Below are 19,791 nucleotides of genomic sequence, written 5' to 3'. Positions count from 1 at the left end.
AAGTTTCCTTCTTTTTTATGTAAAATTAGATATATTTAATAGAAATCGGTGTAAGTACGATTATAAGCACCTAATTTTTATAAATTTTATTATTAATTCATGACCTACTATATCGAAATTTGTATTTTAATTTCTAAAATTTAAATACAAAAAAAAAGGTATTTATTTGCTTATTTTTGAAAAAAAGTGTGTGATAGTGTTATATATTTTTGAAAAGGGTAAAATACGACCAATTTAAGGGTCTATAAACATACAGGGTATTCCATTTAAAAATACTATATTTAATTTTTTTCTTAAAAATAAAAAACTTACAATAAAATGGATGCCGGAATCAAATTTTACGGAAAAAAATCCTATTAAAACCATGTTTTACTTTTTCAATATGTTATACAGTAACAAAGATACGAGGAGTGTTCGAAAATCTAAAATTTTTAAAAAGACCCTGTAGATTAAAAACTATGACAGCTGTCAAAGTTTTGACAACGGCATTGCAAACTGTCGCGAAAACCGCAAGTTTCTATCTCCACGCATAAGCGAGATACCCCATAAAACGCATGAAAATGGGACCCCTGAATAGCCTTAAACTAGATGCAGAGTGCTCAAAATAGAGCACAGTGGTTTAAAATTGGAGAGACCTATAACCAGCATAAAATTTTTAAACTAGAACTCATATTCCATTTTCTAAAAAATAAATATTTTTTTTAAGAATATTCTTTAATTTTTCCTAGTATTAAAATGTAAAAATAAATTTTAAATATTTAGATTTTTGCTTTTTCAAGCACTTTCCCATCGAAATTTGTAGATTTCAAAATGTCAAGTAAATGTTTAAAATTTTGATGTAAATTTTTAATTCTCAAGAATTTAATTTATTTTTTTTTATAAGGAAACTATTTTGTTCTCTGATACTGTGAAGGTTTGGGGACTGAAAATGGACAATTCTTTAAGGTTTAAGGAACATGTTAATACTCTTCTGCAGAGGTGTTATTTACGCATGCGTATGCTTAAGTAGCAAAAGACTCGTAGTGGCTCTTGTTTTATCTATTTTAAATTACTGCCTTATAGTTTATTATCCTTGCTTAGACCAAATAAATCGTTACCGCCTGCAACGCGTGCAGAATACTTGCTGTAGATTTATTTTTAACCTTGGAAAGTTAGATCATGTATCAGACTGTATATTTCAGTGGTTAACGCTACCTTATATAAAATATCCTAAGGTAATTCAATATATTTATTAAACGTATATTTTATAAACACCCTGTATTCGTTTAAAAGTGTCTCAACCGCCAGAGAATTATCTTACATCCTTGAAAATCTATACCCTAAACAAAAATAATAATATAAGCAGATATTGAGAGAGGCAGTGAGTGCTAGGCACTTCGGCTTATAAACAGCCATGTATAAGAGTGGTCATAGTTTACCAGGTGTGGTAGTGTTTGTCCACTAGGTGGATATTAGAATGATGGTTGTGATTGTTTTGTGCACAGGTAAATCGGTAAATCATGTCGACATGTAAGTAATATTTTATATTGTTGTTGTATAAGTCCATGGCTAGAGTTTTATGGTTTACTAGAGTTTGTCGCTGTTTAGCGAGGTATTACCAGGTTGGAGTCGATTGTAAAGCAATTGACAGGGATGCCCTCTGACCACGCAGTTCCTTCGAGTTGGTCTTGTGAGTTATAGAGGAGCCTCACTTGTCTTCGCGATTGACACATTTGGATTCTAAGATCTCGGTTTATGTTATCTTAGTTTCCGAGTGTTGAGATTCTTACTGCTTAGTGGCAGTGGAGCGTCTTGGGTAGCATTAACTATTTTAGGGGACAGTAGCCAGTCGTCGAAGAAAGAAGATATGTATATATATGTATAATATTAGCAAACATAAAGTAACTATATTCATGGTTGTTGTCATGACTGAATCAAGGGGACCAAGGTTCTCCGGTGAGTAAACTTAATCTTTATTAGATAGGTCAGTACAGTAAATCGTAAACATTTTTGTTTCATGGTACTCTCAATCTCTTGCTGTATACATGGTGATGGAGCTCGCTGAATGAATTGCATTGTCAATACTCACGTAAGTTTAATTTACCTATTCAAATACTTTACGTCTACTTTTCTTTACCGATTATATGTCAGTCAAAGTCCTGAATATCTTTTTGAAAAGTTAATACCAAGAAACCGGGTTCACACTCGAAATATTAGATACAAAATCTTGACCATGCCGATGCCGCACCATTTTACGGCTCTGTTCGAGCGATCTTTTATTTATAACGCCGTTAAGTTCTTTAATACTTGTTGTTTGTTTTTTGTTGTTTTTAAATCAATTCAAAGTATAGTCTAGTTTTCTCGAAGACAAATACTTTATATATACTTGTTACTTTTTTCATTTTTTTTTCGTTTTCTCCATTTAAACTGTGATTGTTAGGAAAGTTAAGAGTTAAAGAGTCGCTCTAATCTAATTTTCGCCTTCTTTGGTAATGTAGTATTAAGTAATATTGTAAGATTAATATAGTTTTTTTTTAATAAAGACATATTATTATTATTAATATTTCAAATATTTTCTATACAAAAGTTAAGTAGTTATACAAATTCAATTCCTTTATTCCACTCCCAGAATTCCTTTCAACGCATTAAACACTTCAATACGTGAGCACCTTCTGCACAAAATCTGTTCAATTCACGCCTAATTTTCAACTCCTGCCACCGAAATGCCGAATTCCTGCCACCCGCGTCCCGCACGCGGCAACGGCGCAATCTAATCAGGAAACCGAACAGGCAGCAGTGTGGAGCAACAAGCCGAATAAGTGAATGAGCGGCCGCACGTCGAAAATGCACTTTTTCATTATTTATTCGTGCGGTTCCACGGAATATTCGAGGAATAACAAATAGACCAGACCTTATTCCTGATTTTGAAAAATACACGTCCGGGAAATGTATTAAATCCGGGAGAAAAAAATCTCGTTTTTGTGATGGTGCAGCTGACGACACATGTTGGGCTCATCGCGACGCCGACGACGATGACGACGCCTTTCTTCTTCAATCCGTCCGCTAGCCGCAATATGATGATGTTGATGATGATATTGTTGAAGATGATTACGCTCTCGCTTTGATTCTCTTTGAGTATTTGCTCAACAATAGTAAATTCATTCAAGAAATTTCGGTTTATTTTGAGGTGAAAAATGGCACGAGCCCAAGCGCAGAACTTGAGGAATTTCGTCAGCCATAAAGTGGTTGAGGTGCCGGAGTCCCTGGTGGCTGGGGAGAAGTTTATCAAATGGGAAGAGGTGAGGAATTTCATCTTTTTTTTCTAACGTTTTAAGTCATCATCCGTGAATTAAATCATCGTACTTCATTCCGTGATTCTTTGAATGCTGGAATTGGGTCACGACAAACAGTAATCGTTTATTTCTTAAAAAAAGTAATTGGATTTTTAAAGAAAACAGGAAAAATTAGTAGGACAATATATATTTATAAATTAATATTTGTAAATTCTTTGTTAAAAATTAATTAAATTTCCAAAATTTTATTTAAAAAAAATTAGACCGTTTATTTTTTAAATCTTTACACAGTGTATTCACGATGAAAGGAACAAATTTATTTAAAATACTAGTACTAGTTTCTACTTAAGGCACCCTCTCAACTAGAAACTGTCAATAACAGTTAACATAGCAAACCATATCATATACAGGGTGTTACTTAAAGGTGTCATAATTTAAAAGGGACATTCCTGGACCGATTTTAAGTCGAAAAGTTCATATATAAACATGGGTCCTAAAATGCTTAGTTTTTAAGGTACAGGGTGTTAAAGTTTTATTTTTTTTTTCGTTTTTAATAAATTTTTCAAATACGGTTTAAAATATTGAACTGAATTTTGGCACAGGATATTATGGCATAAAAACACATTTTTTAGATGTTCACCTACTTTTTTTTAGCAACCAGTGGAGTAGCTATGATGAATTTTTAATACAATTTTACAAAAAAAATACTACGCCATTGACTTACGAAAAAAATTATGATTTTATCTTAATTATCAATCAATTATAAACAAAAAATTCTTCCATGACTTTTGCTTTAAATCTTGCCGTTTGAGTGTAATCGGTAATTAAAAAAACGTCTTTTATGCATAAAATGCATCTTTAAAAATTATGAAAATAAATCAAGTTACCTTTGCTCGTTACCAGAAATTGTTTTTTGTTGTTTTAAACATTATGACACTTGCGTTAGTGATTATTCTTGACAGTTTGTTTTTAGTACCCTTTGGATCTCAAAACGTGAATTGTACTAGTTAAAAATGGTAGATTATTCTAATTTGGAAATGACGCAAATGCATTTCCTTTATGGACTTGCCAATGGTAATGCTATGGAGGCGCGGCGTTTGTATCAAGAAAGGTATCCTAATCGCGCTGTCTCAGAAAGAAGAATATTTATAAATATTCATCGTCGTCTGGCTAAATCTGGGAGTTTTAAGGCTAATTCTGCCGAGGGAAGGCCCCGTACAGTTAGGACACCGGCAGTTGAAGAGGCTATCCTACATGCAGTTGAAGAGGATCCGACCACAAGTACACGAAAAATTGCTAGGGTATTGAACATCTGCTACAAGACGGTATGGGAAATTTTAAGGGATTCTTTGTTATCCTTTTCACATACAAAGGGTTCAGGCATTGCTTCTTAGAGATTATAAACCGCGTAAGCAATTTTGTAGATGGTATCTCCAAAAAGTAACACAAAATCCTTAATTTGGTGCGAACATCTTGTTTATGGACGAAGCTAATTTCTCCAGAAATGCAATAATCAATTTCCATAACAATCATTACTGGGCTCAAGAAAACCCTCATGCGATTACAGAGACACATTTTCAGGAACAATTTTCAATAAACGTTTGGATCGGTATCGTATCCGATCATTTAATTGGACCATCTTTTTTACCAGGACGCCTTAACGGACAGAATTATTGTAATTTTCTCCAAAATGATTTGCCTTTGCTTCTCTCCTCTTCAGTTACGGCAACAACTTTGGTTTATGCATGATGGTGCTCCAGCCCACTTTAGCATATTGGCTCGTGATCATTTAAATAGAGTCTACCGATAGGCCGTGGAGGACCACAGTTTTGGCCACCTAGATCACCTGACTTAAATAGCCTAGATTTTTTTTTGTGGGGACACCTAAAAACATTGGTTTATCAGACACCAATTGTGACATTAGAAGAACTAAGAAATAGAATTATTGACGGATGTGAAACTATACGAAATACGCCTGGAATTTTCGAAAGAGTTCGTGATTCTATGAGAAGAAAAGCAGAAGCCTGCATAGAGGCAAGAGGTGGTCATTTCCAACATTTATTGTAAATTATGTATGTATGTATTGTATTTAATTGTTGTTGCTTTTTGTTCACCAGTTTGTAAAAAATAGCTTGAAAATAAATATTTGAAAAATGTACCTAATAAAAACTGAAAATAAAATCAAACTTAACACAATCAAAAATAATCATTAATGTCAGTGTCATAATGTTTACAACAACAAAAAAACAGTTGCTGGCAACGAGCAAAGCTAACTTGATTTATTTTCATAATTTTTAAAGATGCATTTTATGCATAAAAGACGTTTTTTTAATTAACGATTACACCCAACCGGTAAGATTTACAGCAAAAGTCATAGCGGAATTTTTTGTTTATAATTGATTGATAATTAAGATAAAATTATAATTTTTTTCGTAAGTCAATGGCGTAGTATTTTTTTGTAAAATTGTATTAAAAATTCATCATATCTACGCCACTGGTTGCTAAAAAAAAAGTAGGTGAACATCTAAAAAATGTGTTTTTATGCCATAATATCCTGTGCCAAAATTCAGTTCAATATTTTAAACCGTATTTGAAAAATTTATTAAAAACGAATAAAAAAAAATAAAACTTATGTATCTGTATCTTAAAAACTAATCATTTTAGGACCCATGTTTATATGAACTTTTTGACTTAAAATCGGTCCAGGAATGTCCCTTTTAAATTATTACATACCTTTGAGTAACACCCTGTATATTTAATTAATGCTGACTTACAGAAGATCTCTGTTTGGGCTGACAAAAACTCACTTGTTATTAATTCTGGTAAAATAAAGACAATCCTGTTCTCCAGAAATGAAATTACCTTGAATAATGAGCACCAAGTAAATTAAACATTAATGGTGTTAAATTGAAATGGGTAGATCAAGAAAAAAACATGGGCCTTTGTATGGATAATCGAATGTCATTTAATGTGCATGTAATTAAGATTTGTCAACAGTCATATTATAAATTAAACTCATTATAAATAAAATAAATAAGCGTTTATTTAGCACTGGGCCAGCTTAAAGCTATTACATAATAATAATACCTAAACTTAGGGTAAGTTCCTTAACTTAGCCGGTTCCTCTGGTTGTGCGGTTACCGTTCATTACTATACAATTTCTGAAATTTGGTTCGGTTATAAAACGCGATTAAACGTACTTATATTCTGAGTTTAATCTACGACATCCGGAAATCCTGTGTTATAAAAATAATATAATATAATATAATAATAATAGTCTTTATATATCATAAAAATTTATAAAAACTACTATTTAAGCGAGGTTTAGCATAGCTATTCAACCTAACCACTGATTTAAAAAAAAACAACTCTAATATTATAATACAATGTTTATAGGTTATGTTATGAAGTTTTGGTTTGATTTTTTCATGGTTTTTTCCTGTTTATGAAATTTGAACATTTGATTGTTTCATTCAATACATCTGATTGCAATTCAAATCCAGGACTTGATCTTGATATAATGGAGCTATATATTTATATTTTTTGTTAAAAAGATTCGTTTAAAAAAAAAACCTTCGTTTTAAAAAAAAACACTTACGTACAGGACCCATTTCTTCATCATCTCTACTACTAGAGCTTTTATCACTGCTTAGGAGCAGGAGCTCAAATATACCAACAACATTTACATTTGCATTCATTATTAGTATTATAAATAATAATAGGTACATCAAATCAAATCAAATATGCTTTATTTTCAAATAACATAAAAAAATGTTGTTGACAAAGCTGAATTTAACATAGAGTAAACAAACATACAATAAAAGAAACAAATATGAAAACATAAAAAATAAATTGATCAATAAAATTAAAATATCAGAATGTATAAAACATTTAAATATCACATAAGAAAGCATAATAAAAACCTTTAGAATAGTAGTAACTAAAATTGTTCAAAATCTATATCTTAATTATTCATCATGCAATACTCCAAAAACCACCCTAAATCAACTTTTTTTTGCACCAAATCTGAACCTCCCACAGTAATTCAATAAAGTCAAAGTCAAATAAACCTAAAAATGGTCCAAGAAGTATTTTTCTATAGTTAGTAGCCTTTTACAACTAAGATCTTCCTTATCGCTCTTCTATAACTTGTAAGAAACTGTCCACAGAAAACAGACCAAGGACCATTTTTCTCTTTGTGTTCTGTGAAACTGTCTTATGAAGAGGCCGTGAAAGATTGTTAAATATTTTTTACTTTCGTAAAAAATTTATTTTTTAGTTAAGGAAGTAGTAGAGATTGGTAAATTTACTTTTTTAATATTTAATTATTAACATTTTCCGATTGGATAACTATAGAATACTTCTTATGCATCAAGCAAACAGTCTTCAGTATAAATAAAGATGGAAGAGTCAAGATTTTCTGGATAATAAAGTGAGCTTTGCAAGACCCATAATACTTAAGAAGATACCTATAACACAAAAATGGAATTTATAACCTAATATCAACAAACGAAAACAAGACCAAACCAACAAGAAACCAGAGCGTTCCATGTCAAACCGATATTTTTAGGAACCGTAAAAATACCGCTTCTAACCGAAAATTCACCAAGGTTAGGTTACGTAACTTACCCTTAATGTAATTATAATTAATAGTTAGTTCCTTAAATACACCATAAGATTTTTATTAAAACTCTTTAGTGAATCTGCATTTTTCACCCATTCGGGCAAGGAATTATAAGATTGAATTCCATTGTAAAACAACGATTTTTGTAAAGCTGTCGTCCTTCCCCTGGGGATGTTAAATTAACTATTTGACCTCAAATTATGATCATGAAAGTTCTCTCTAGTTATTAGATATGACTTTAAATCGGCTGGTTGTAAGTTGTTCACAATTTTAAAGATTAAAATATAATTTGCCTTTTCAATGCATTGCTTAACATCTAGCCGGCCTAAAGTAGTCAACATGCTTTGAATAGATGTATATTTATCACAATTTAATAAAATGCGCATAACTTTATTTTGTTGTAGTTGTAATCTATGGATATCTTCTTTTGTGCAAGAAATTAACAAAGAGCTTGCATATGAAAAATGGGGGAAAACAATAGTGTTATAAACTAACATTTTGGCCCAAGGAGACAGAGATTTTAAAATACGATAGAAAAATACAATTTTTTTACGCATATAATCGACATGAGTACTGAATGTTAGTTGTGGGTCTACACCTAACATTACACCTAAATACTTAATACTAGACACAAAAGCAATATCATCTCCATTTATATTAATCTTTTACAATATTTTTGACACAATGTTTTAGACTCGATTACCATACATTTTGTTTTAAAACTATTTAATTTAATAAAAGGTAAAAAACACGAAATCTACAGCATTACAAATACATTTAATAAAATTACGAAGGTTACATGTTTCGCTCGACTAGAGCATCATCAGACCTAAACAATAATTAAAATTATGTAATCCGAAAAAAGGAGAATTCAACAAAAAATTACCATAACATACAAAAAACATACACAAAACACCTGACATTTAAGTAAACAAAGCTTACAATAAAGTGGCACTATATATGTACAAAGAACTCAATTAAACAATCAAATCACTTTATACATTTTAGAAATCTAACCATCATTTAAGAGTCTACAACTACTTAAGGTTATTAAAAACTAGGTGGCCATCAAAATCAAACCTTTCATTAACACAGGACATATCTGGGCTTTCAAAAGCTTTACTAATCTTCATTGACTCCAACAAGTCTAGTTTTTTACTTTTGTTGCATTGATGGAGTATTTTTATATTTTGGCTGTCAGGAAAATTATGTTTGGAGTCGAGGAGGTGATTAGCAAAAGCTGATCTGGTCACTGCGATTTTGGTATTTTTAAATTTATTATATTGGGCCTTGTGTTCACTAATCCTAGTAGAAATCTTCCTACCAGACTGGCCGACGTGCAGGGCACTCTTTACACCTAATCTCATAAACTCCTGGAGAAGATAGCGGGGGTAGTTTATCTTTAGTTTTAATTAGATGTCTTTTTAATGTATTATTGGTTTTAAAAGCTGGGGTTGTGCCAAAGGGAGAAAAAAAGCGGGATAATTGTGACGAAATTGGTCCAAAATAAGTAAACGACCTAAAAGTTTTGATATAGTTTGTTTGTTGTTTCATAAAATTAAATGATAATTTATACTTGTTCACATACCGAAAATACATTTTATATATAGGCTTAAGAGGGAAAAAGTTACTGACTGCTCGTTGTTTAATGGTAAGGAATTCTTTTTTAAAAGCTTCACGAGAAAGTGGGATGTTAAAAAGTCTGTAAAATAAAGAATGGAATTAAAGCAGCAAATTTATGTGAGGACGGTGATGTTGAATTATATTGTATAATATTATCTGTTGTTGCTTGTTTACGAAATATTTCAAAGGATATCTTATTTCTTTCCCTCTTAAGTAATTAATCTAAGAATGGTAAGGTGTTGTTCTGTTCCCGTTCGATTGTGAACTCAATTTTAGAGTGAAGAGAGTTGCATTCCAAATCAAACATATATCATTCACATACCGTTTATAAAAGATGATGTTATTTTTAAAATTACTGCTCATTATTTTTGTTTCTAAGTTGCTAAGAAATACTTCACTAAGAAATGGCAATAAACAAGAGCCCATTGCTAGTCCTTCTTTTTGTTTGAAAAAACGGTTTGATTTTGATGGCCACCTAGTTTTTAATAACCTTAAGTAGTTCTAGACTCTTAAATGATGGTTAGATTTCTAAAATGTATAAAGTGATTTGATTGTTTAGTTGAGTTCTTTGTACATAGATAGTGCCACTTTATTGTAAGCTTTGTTTACTTATAATGTCAGGTGTTTTGTGTATGTTATGGTAAGTTTTTGATGAATTCTCCTTTTTTCGGGTTACATAATTTTAATTATTGTTTAGGTCTGATGATGCTCTAGTCGAGCGAAACATGTAACCTTCATAATTTTATTCAATGTATTTGTGATGCTGTAGATTTCGTGTTTTTTACCTTTTATAAAAGTGTATGACCAGCATCTTTGGGATAATGGATGAATTTTTCGAGTTAAATAATGCTAATCAAGCTTCACTTATCCGCCTCTACCAGAAAAACCTTATCTCAAGGAAGAATAACCTACTGAAGATATGGTTTATTCAACAATGCTTACTTTTTCACCTTACGCCAAATTTCGTTTCTTGCGATGCAAAACAAGGACTCATGCAGGTAGAAAAGCCTTAGACCTGGCTAGAAAATCATGGTTGAAAGAAGAAATCAAAGACCACTACAGGAACTTAAACAACGTCAATGTAAAATTAAAGTTTTTATTTTTCAAACTTAACAACGTATTACATTATGCGGAATTTATTTATTTGGATTGTAAATTCAGAGATGAAGTAACAACTTTCGGCTCTACTACTTTTAATAGATTACACAAGAAACTTAGTAACCTTAAAAACAAATATATAACTTCACTTAGATTCAATGATTTCCACGAATATCGCAAAAGTAATTTTAGTCATGTTTTTCATGATAGATTTATGAACCTTAGTGGTGTTTCTTTTTCTGAAGTCGAATTAAAATTACTTAACAACAATTTAAAATTTAATCTTCCTACCATACTAGAACCGACCGATGTGTTAGGGAAACATTGGCTGTAGAGGCTGAAAATGCTCTACAGTCAACGGATATATCAAATAAGAACATTTTAAGAGCAAGAATAATTTCCTTTTTAAATCAAAATTGTTTCCTTAAACAATAAACAGAGAATAAATCAAAACAACAACAAAATATTAAGATCTATAAAAAAGAAAATGAGGGACAACGATATAGTTTTCACAAAAGCCGATAAGGGATCATGCTTACTTGCCTTAAAAAGAGACGATTACATAAATAAAGTAATGGATTTTCTAAACACAGAAGACTTTGAAAAGGTCGACAGAGATCCGACAGGTCCATTCTTTAATAAATTAAAAAAAGTCTTAGACATGACCTTGGTAACCTTAGAATATTTTAATTCCACAAAACAAAAACTATATCCCATGAACCCTAAAACACCTCTATTATATGGGTTGCCAAAAGTCCATAAAACTAACATGCCAATTAGACCTGTGGTTTTCTTTGTTGACTCCCCTTGTTACCAGTTATCATCTTGGCTTGACAACGTTCTTAGAAATGTCTCAAACTTAAAAGCGCCATATTCTGTAACAAATTCAGTGAATTTTGCCAAAAACATTCAGAATGTTCACGTTCCAGATACAGCCCAGCTTATATCGCTAGACGTGAAGACGTTTTTTCAAACAAAAAGAAGGACTTAGTCAAAGATCTTCTCAGGGGGAAACTTGATTCACTCTTGGTGGAAAATCTATCTTTTATAAATGATTAGGTATATGTGGATTTCGTGTTTTTTACCTTTTATAAAAGTGTATGACCAGCATCTTTGGGATAATGGATGAATTTTTCGAGTTATTTAATTTAAGTTTATTTTGACACAGCCACTCATATAAAATTTGAAGTTCATCGTTTAGAGATTTTGTTATTTCTAAAAAAATTCGTACCTAAAACTGATATCTGAGTGTCATCGGCAAACATACTTATAAAACATTTTTTTGACAAAGATGAATGTCATTTACATAAATAATGAATAGTAGTGGCCCTAGCACACTTCCTTGTGGGACACCCCATACATTTTCCCTTAACGATGATTTTTTATTATTAACCCTTGTACAGTGAGATCTACGCGACACACCACTTAGACCATAAAGTTTATGCTTTTCAATAAGTACATTTCTGTCTATAGTTTGAAATGCGCGCTTTAAGTCTACAAAAACACTTATGTTTACCTTAGACTCCGACATCTCTCTTCTTCAATTTGCACACACATACTGTAGAGCTGATTCACATGAATGTTGGTTCCTAAATCCCGATTGTCCTTCATATAATAAACCGTTAGTCTCAAAATAGTCCTTTAACTGTCCACAAACAACCGTCTCTAGAATTTTATTTTTACCACAACTGGTAATAAGTTGATAGGACGGAGGTCACCCACTGTAGACGGTTTTGAAACCTTGGGTACTATGAGACGACTTTTTAATTTATCTAAGAAAATTTCCCGTTTTTATTGATGTATTCACTAGGCCCACGATACATAACAGGTCTTTTACTAGTTTTATTGACAGATTATTGTCACTAGTGCTTTTGTTTTTAAGATTATATACTAGTTTTCTGAGTTGAGACAACGTTAAGGTTTGAAAGTTTGAGAAAGTACACTCTATTAATGTTTGATTTCAATGCTTTCGGATATTTCTTGTAAACTGTCAGCATCATGTTTTTTGTTTATTTGCTCCACACTATTAGAATATTAACCAAAATCAAGTGTTGAATAATCTGCAGATTTATTCCCACTACCAGCTAGTGACTTTAAAATGGACCACATCCTTTTAGAGTTTCCTTTGCACTCATCAATGTTTTGGTTGAAATATTTTTCCTTTTCATTTCTTAAAACATAAACCACATTATTTCTTTCTTTTTTATAGTTAACCCAGTCATTTTCCAATCTAGTGATACAACATTTTTAATATACGTTATCTCTAATATTTTGCGCTGAATTACATAAATTTAAGAATTTTTCCCGCTAGTACAAAAAAATACTTACAGGGAGTTTAGGGCTTAGTTTTGCTGGATACTTAAATATTGTATATGATCGTTTTTTAACTGAACAAAATAAATATTTGTTAAAAACAAAATAAATATAACATCCAGAAAATTGAAAATTTCTGTGTAAGATTTACTAGTCGAAATTTGTCGCGGAGGATTCATGTGAGTGAGCATGTAAAGCAGGTCTATAATCTTAATATGGCAAAAAGAAGATTTTTGGACATAAGCTGCACTATACATAAATTACTTAATTTTCATGAACCAGAATATCTGTCAGAATTCCTTTTCAAAGGGGAGAGACACATAATGTAAATATTCGCTATAAAAGCACACTGGCAATCCCCCAGCATAGGACTGAATTTCTGAAAGGTTCTTTCATAATATACTTCTGCCTGTATTTACAGTGGCCTACCTGCAGAAATGAAAGATTTAGGCATGGCCTCTTTTAAGTCTAAATTTAAAAAAATTTTGGAGACTGGTGATATTTTAATACGGGTGTAACTTTGATTTAGGTATGGTTGCTCTGAATTATTTTAGTTTGTTTAAGTTTTTATTTTTAAGAAAATTGTCCTTATTATTTATTGTGGTGGTTATTAAAACACGCCTAGCGGTACATTCCACCTTTGTATGTTTATAGAATAGATGTAATTTATTTGTTGCATACAATAAAGATTATTTTATTTTATTTATTTATATACCTAAAGCACTGGTTTGTCAAATATGACTAATGAAACATATGAAATTAAAACATAAAAATTTATTCTAGATTCATTTTTGCACGTAATGTTTAATTTGTTGTCCATTTTGAATCAATGTGTTCTTTGGATGAAAGTTTTGGTTACAGGGTGTCTCAAGTAGAAACTATGACGCCAAAATTAATTTTTCATGTAATTTCTTAGAAAGTAAGTAGATAGACCTTATTATTTTCCGAATAGTTTCGAACTGAAAGTGTTAGAACCTACTTGATAATGGTTTGTCACGCATTTGCGAATATAATTGTCATATTAATTATTATTTCACACATAATTTTTTAATAAAATGCATTTATCTGAGAAAGAACGAATTGAATAATTTTTGTATAGAATTAGCGGTTTGTCAAATTTGATGTAATAGACTAATGAAGCATACAACATTTAAAAATAAGAATTTATGCAATATTTATTGCAACTGATATTCAATTTGTTCAATGCATTTCTGAAGTCGGTAAATTACTTTAAATCATCAACATTATTTTGTCGTCACATAAACTTTGGACTTCAAATAAGGAAAAATTTAATAGGTTTATATCCGGTGACCTTGATGGCCACTCAATCGTCCTCTTGGTCATGTGGATTGTTCTCCGTTTCTAATAGAACATTCTGCGTAGCATCTTCAGATACTTCTGGGTGTTCCCTAAATTTTTATTCGACTTTGCTAACGGTGGATCTAGTAATTGCAGGACGATAAGCATGAGTTGCGTTAAATAGATTGCAGACTTCTTGTTGTGTACGCTTTCCGTCTTCAAAACCAATTATCATGAGTATTTCAATTCGTTCTCTCGTAGATAAATCCATTTTATTAAAAAATTATGCATGAAATGACAACTAATATGATAAATATACTCGCAAATGCATGACAACCGTTATCGAGTAAGTTCTAAAATTGGAAACTTCAAAAATAATAAGGTCTACTTATTTTCTAAGAAATCACATAAAAATTAATGTTGACGTCATATTTTCTACTTAAAACATCCTGTAACCAAAATTTTTATTGCAAAGGACGCATTGAATGAAATGGACACATTAAACATACTTGCAATATACTGTCATTAGTCAATGCAATAAATTCAAAGTTAAATGAATGTAAATACCGTATATTAGAGAAAAAGGCAACAACATCCCAACGCCGCTCGATCGTATTGTTGCTTCCACTGACACTAGTCATCTTTACCAGTGACGTCGTCAAAAAATATTTACATAATAAATATTTATTATTTATAGATAATGCTTTAAATTATAAACAATATTACCGTCTATAAACTCTTTATGCGTTTTTTTAAGGTACTTCAGTAGAGTAAAGGTACTTATCTAATAAAAAGCATTTTTATGGAAATTAAATGTTTTATAATTATTATAGATTTCTTCATAAGTTTTTATTATTCTACCTTTATGAGGACGGTTGTCCCCTGATATAATGTTATGACAATATCGGAATTTACTTGTGAAAAGATCGGCTTAAATCGCCTTTTTCCCATCGTGCGATTGATCTATTTCTACTTTTTGTGTATAAGTGTTGATGTATAGCTGAAAATTTCCTCTTTTGAAAATGCGTGTAAACTTGACAACAGATAATCGATAAATATGTTACCACCAGAAATTAAATTAGCATAAAGAACATCTCTATAATCAAAGAGAGAGATTACAAGGGATTCGCAAAGTAAATATTTAGTTTTTGAGGAAACGTATTTTATTGTGGTTTTTTACTTTTATTTTGATGCGGACTGACCCCTGGAATTACTTTCTCCACTGTCTAAAATCTACCTGTGTGCTCCTGGGCCCTCAATCACATAAATCCTGAGGGTCGGCCGAGAAACCGAGAAATTATCCAGGAAAAACCGCCACCATCATCATAAGAACATGGAAACTCTCAGAGAGCGTCAGTTATAGTGCTGTCTTAGGTCTTTCAGATGTTCAGTTATGATTAGATTTTCGTTTTGTGATTTATCTTTCAAATTTATTAACTTGCTAATATATTTGTAGTTAATAACCTTAACCATGTTTCTTTGAAAATCACTCCATGCCTGATAGACCACATCCGTTCTAACTCTAAAATTCTACGTATACTTTATAATCTCTAAAACTAGCTATTTTTGCTAAGCAAAAACCTCAGCCTTTTTGGCTAAATGAGACTTACTTTGAGAGAACTTTGTAAACACTGAAAGGCGTTTGCAAGATTTCAGAAACTAAACATCTGCATCTAGCACTGACTTTAGTACTGTTAATAATTAAATAGAAACGTATCATCTATTTTTTCTCTAAGAGACCAAACGAAAACAAAACAAAGGTAAAAACACAAAGTCACGGTCTCATCAAACTGTTAATAAACCTAAAATATATTATCTGTTCCGCTGACCGTGGCCGACATTTACAAACAACCCAAAAGTCTGACAGCTCTACAGACAATGAAGAAAAATCAGTAGAACAATAAAATTGATAGACCAAAGACAAATTAACTCAAATATGCAAGAAGAAAGAAACCAAGTAATTAAACATCTTAACCAACGAATCAAACTGGAATGTAGACGGGACAAAAATAACTATTAAAAAAAATATATGGACAGAACTATCACAACACCTAGCATGGAGTGTCTCGCAATCTGTATGATAAAATACGATATTTAGTTAGAGAATTTAAACCACGAACACAAATTTTAACAAACACAAACAGAAAGGTTGTAGTAGATCGAATTGAAATAGCGGAAGTATGGAAACAACATTGCAAATGGTTCTATCAAGTTAGGTCAGTTAGCCCGTTAACATCTGAAGAACAAACCAGCACAAAAAAAGAAGCTGAGATTTTAAAATCAAATGTAGAAGGTGTTGTTATAGCTTAACAACACTCAAAAACAGAAAGACAACTGGAACACTAAGGAATAGATGTAATTCACGCGTTTTGCACTAAAATATGTAAAACGGGCGAATGGCATTAGCGTTCGAATCTATGAACTGGTCACACTTCTGTGGAGAGTGATGGGTGTTACCAAGAATCTGATATTTTTAATTAGGATACTATCAACATAATAACGCTATGGTCAGAACGGGACAAGCGGTGTCCAGAGCTGTTAAGATAGAGGTCATCCTCAGAAAAGCTAATACATCATCAGAAAAGTCCATCATCAATGTTAAGGTAATTAATCGAGGCTGCTTAGAAGAAATAAAGAGAAGAGTGCCAATGACCAGATTAGCAACAACTAAACTCATAAAAATATGGAGAGATCAAACCATTATGAAAATAGTGAAACTAATCCTGTTCAATTACTTACTTTTCCCAGAGTATCTTGGGTGGAAAACAGAACAGAACGCTGTGTCCTATGAACTGGAAATCAAAAAACGTCTACCAATTCCAATCAATAAAGCATATCTCTATTTTGACAACCTAGCTAGAAGAACAGTTAAGACATGAAACCTGGTCGAGGGAAAAAGATAAAAAGAAATAAGGAGACTACAATTTCAAACACATACTTAAAATAATATCACTACAGCCTCCAGGGCCCTGTAACACAACCACTACAAGTTATACAATTGTAAAAATATTTTCTACACTTGTAATTTTTCCGTAACAGAACAATCTTGTAATTAACCTGTGCGGCTCTAGTAATTACGGAAGATTTTTTACGTATGTAGACGTATTCTGTAACACAACTTCAGCACTTGTATATTTGTGTTAAAGTATTTCCCACAATTGTAAATAATGTTCTACCCATTTATATTAGTGGGTAAATTCGGTAAACGCAGTATTTTAATATCAACTTTCTCACTGTGAACATTAGTTTTCATTCTCGGTATGTGGTCAAGTGACTCGTAAAGTGACAATGAAGGTGCCCCCACAGGGAATACCGATTCAACATAAGAACAGACTTTAATTTTCTTAGCGATGGCGAGTTCAAGGAAAGGTTCCGTCTTAGCAGACAGCAATGTCAAAGTCTTGTTCGGGATATTGGAGCCGCGCTAAATAATAATACAATTCGGTGGTATGGATTGACTCCACAGCAGAAGATATTAATTGCTCTACATTGGCTAGGAAATGGAGGTCAGTATCATGGGGTTTGTGATATGCATGGAGTGTCAAAAATGACTGTGTGCCGATGCGTACATGACACTGTTAATGCGGTAAATGATATAAAATTTGACGAAATCGTGTGATGGCCACATAATACATTGGATATTATTCAAAGATTTCATGGCATCGCCGGTTTTCCCGAATTATGTGGTGCTGTCGATGGAACACTGATAAATATAGATGCCCCGACTATAGACGAGCCAGCCTTTGTAGATCGCCATGGTAAACATTCAATTAATTGCATGGCTGTTTGTGGTCCTGACCTAAAATTTTATTATGTTAGTGCTAACTGGCCCGGTAGCGTTCATGACGCAAGAGTACTTCGTAACAGTAATTTATTTCGAAGAATGGAAAATGGTTGGAGACCCCATCCTAATTCGGTGATTCTGGGAGACTCAGCTTATCCGCTAAAACAATGGTTGATTCCACCAACATATGAAAATCCACTAAATCAAGCCCAACAGGATTTCAACAGAGCTCACAAACGAACAGGAAGAGTAATAGAAAATGCGTTTGGGATTTTAAAAGAAAAATTTCTTTGTTTGAACTCCTACGCGTGAGCCCTGTTTTTGCTGCAAATGTTTTCAGATGCTGTGCCACTTTATGCAACATTTCAAAAGGTGATGGGGACGCGGATGATTTCATGGTAGACGATGTTGAAGAGTTATCAGACAATGAAGAAAATTATGAACATCTCGATGACAATCCACCTGTTGGAGCGCAAGCTAGATTAGGCGAACTGATTAATTATTTTAACAGAAACAACAGACGCTAGTAGTGAAATATGTATATAGGGTGCTCTAAAATTTATTAAAAACGTGTTTCATTTCTATACTAAAGTTCAAAAATATACATATCTACAAAATAAAGACGAAAATATTTATTTCATTTATTAACAACTTTTATTAACGAAGGATTTAAACTATATCTAAGCTATAGGTACTAGATAAATTATTATAAAGATAAATAGGTCTTGCCGTTTTCTGATTGGAAGTTATTTTGGAACTGCGAGGTAAATTCAGAAAACGGTAACCCGAGGTCCTTTTCTAATTTTAATATTTCCAGCTTGGTTTTATAGTTTTGTATTTTATATGTTCAATTTGTAGTTTTAGCTTTTCATTTTTATCGTCACTTTCACCCGTGCTTGCGACAACTTTTCTCTTTCCTACAATTGAAAAGTGGAAATTAGAAATGGATAGATGGATGGATTGGAAATGGATTTGTTATAAAATTTTGCATTTTGCTGTACTTTTTATTTCAAAAGACACATAAAACCCATATACTAGTCTATACGAGTTGATAATAACGAATGACTTACTGGCTTTCCTTGAAGTAGATGGTCCACATGTCCGCTTGGGTGGACAGTCTCATTCGGTACAGGCGTTTCTGTTGACTGAGTCTGGGCTACCTCGAACGACTCAGAGACTCCAAGTCCACAAATAATTGGAGATTCCTTTCCAACAATATCCAAAATCATCTTATCTATTTTCGTTAACATGCCTTTCCCACCAGTCCCTGTTTTTTTCGCGTTGTCTATTTTAAGCTAAATAGCGAAATAGTATATTATGTCATTGTGTATATTTTATCTATAATGGGTTTAGTACCTAATGTCAAAATTACTTGTAAATAAATTATGTTGATTGCTCAATAACGAAAGACTCACCATTGCAGATTCAGCCATCTGCCGAATTTCTTCAAATTCTGCCAGACAGTATCTCTTACGTAGGTCCAATCCTTCTCTACTGAAACTAAGCATATACTTTGGGCTACTTGGGCTATTTCCTTCCATTTCTCGACTTTGTCTTGCTTTTTAGGTCTATCTGAGAAAGCAGCAAATAGAATTTCCTTGTTTTCTTTAATTTTTGTCAAAAACTGCATTTTTCTTTCGAAAATAATTTGTTTAGACGACATTTTTACTAACCGAAATCAGCCTTCTCACCGTATCGCTTATACGAACGAACAAACTAACAAACAACCCATAACTTTTAATCCTAAACAGCTTAAACTCGTTTTAAGAAGTCTGTTA

The 19,791-nt window shown here is 32.1% G+C and overlaps 1 protein-coding gene across 2 annotated transcripts in view; it reads left to right on the top strand.

The window, feature by feature from the left end:
• The first annotated feature begins 2,770 nt into the window (after positions 1-2,770).
• Positions 2,771-19,791, top strand: part of LOC126748057 (1-phosphatidylinositol 4,5-bisphosphate phosphodiesterase classes I and II) — an 87,398-nt gene continuing 70,377 nt past the window's right edge. Inside the window, exon 1 of one of the 2 annotated variants that reach the window (XM_050457034.1) lies at positions 2,771-3,278. In XM_050457034.1, the coding sequence (XP_050312991.1) occupies positions 3,174-3,278 (105 nt within the window). In that variant the 5' untranslated portion in view covers positions 2,771-3,173. The remainder of the gene's footprint in view (positions 3,279-19,791) is intronic. The other variant, XM_050457046.1, reaches the window with a different exon arrangement.

The sequence above is a fragment of the Anthonomus grandis genome, chromosome 2 (assembly GCF_022605725.1).
Source record: "Anthonomus grandis grandis chromosome 2, icAntGran1.3, whole genome shotgun sequence".
NCBI classification, from domain to species: Eukaryota; Metazoa; Arthropoda; class Insecta; order Coleoptera; family Curculionidae; genus Anthonomus; species Anthonomus grandis.
The sequence above is the reverse complement of the archived record's forward strand: the minus strand, read 5'-3'. Positions and strand labels throughout refer to the sequence as shown.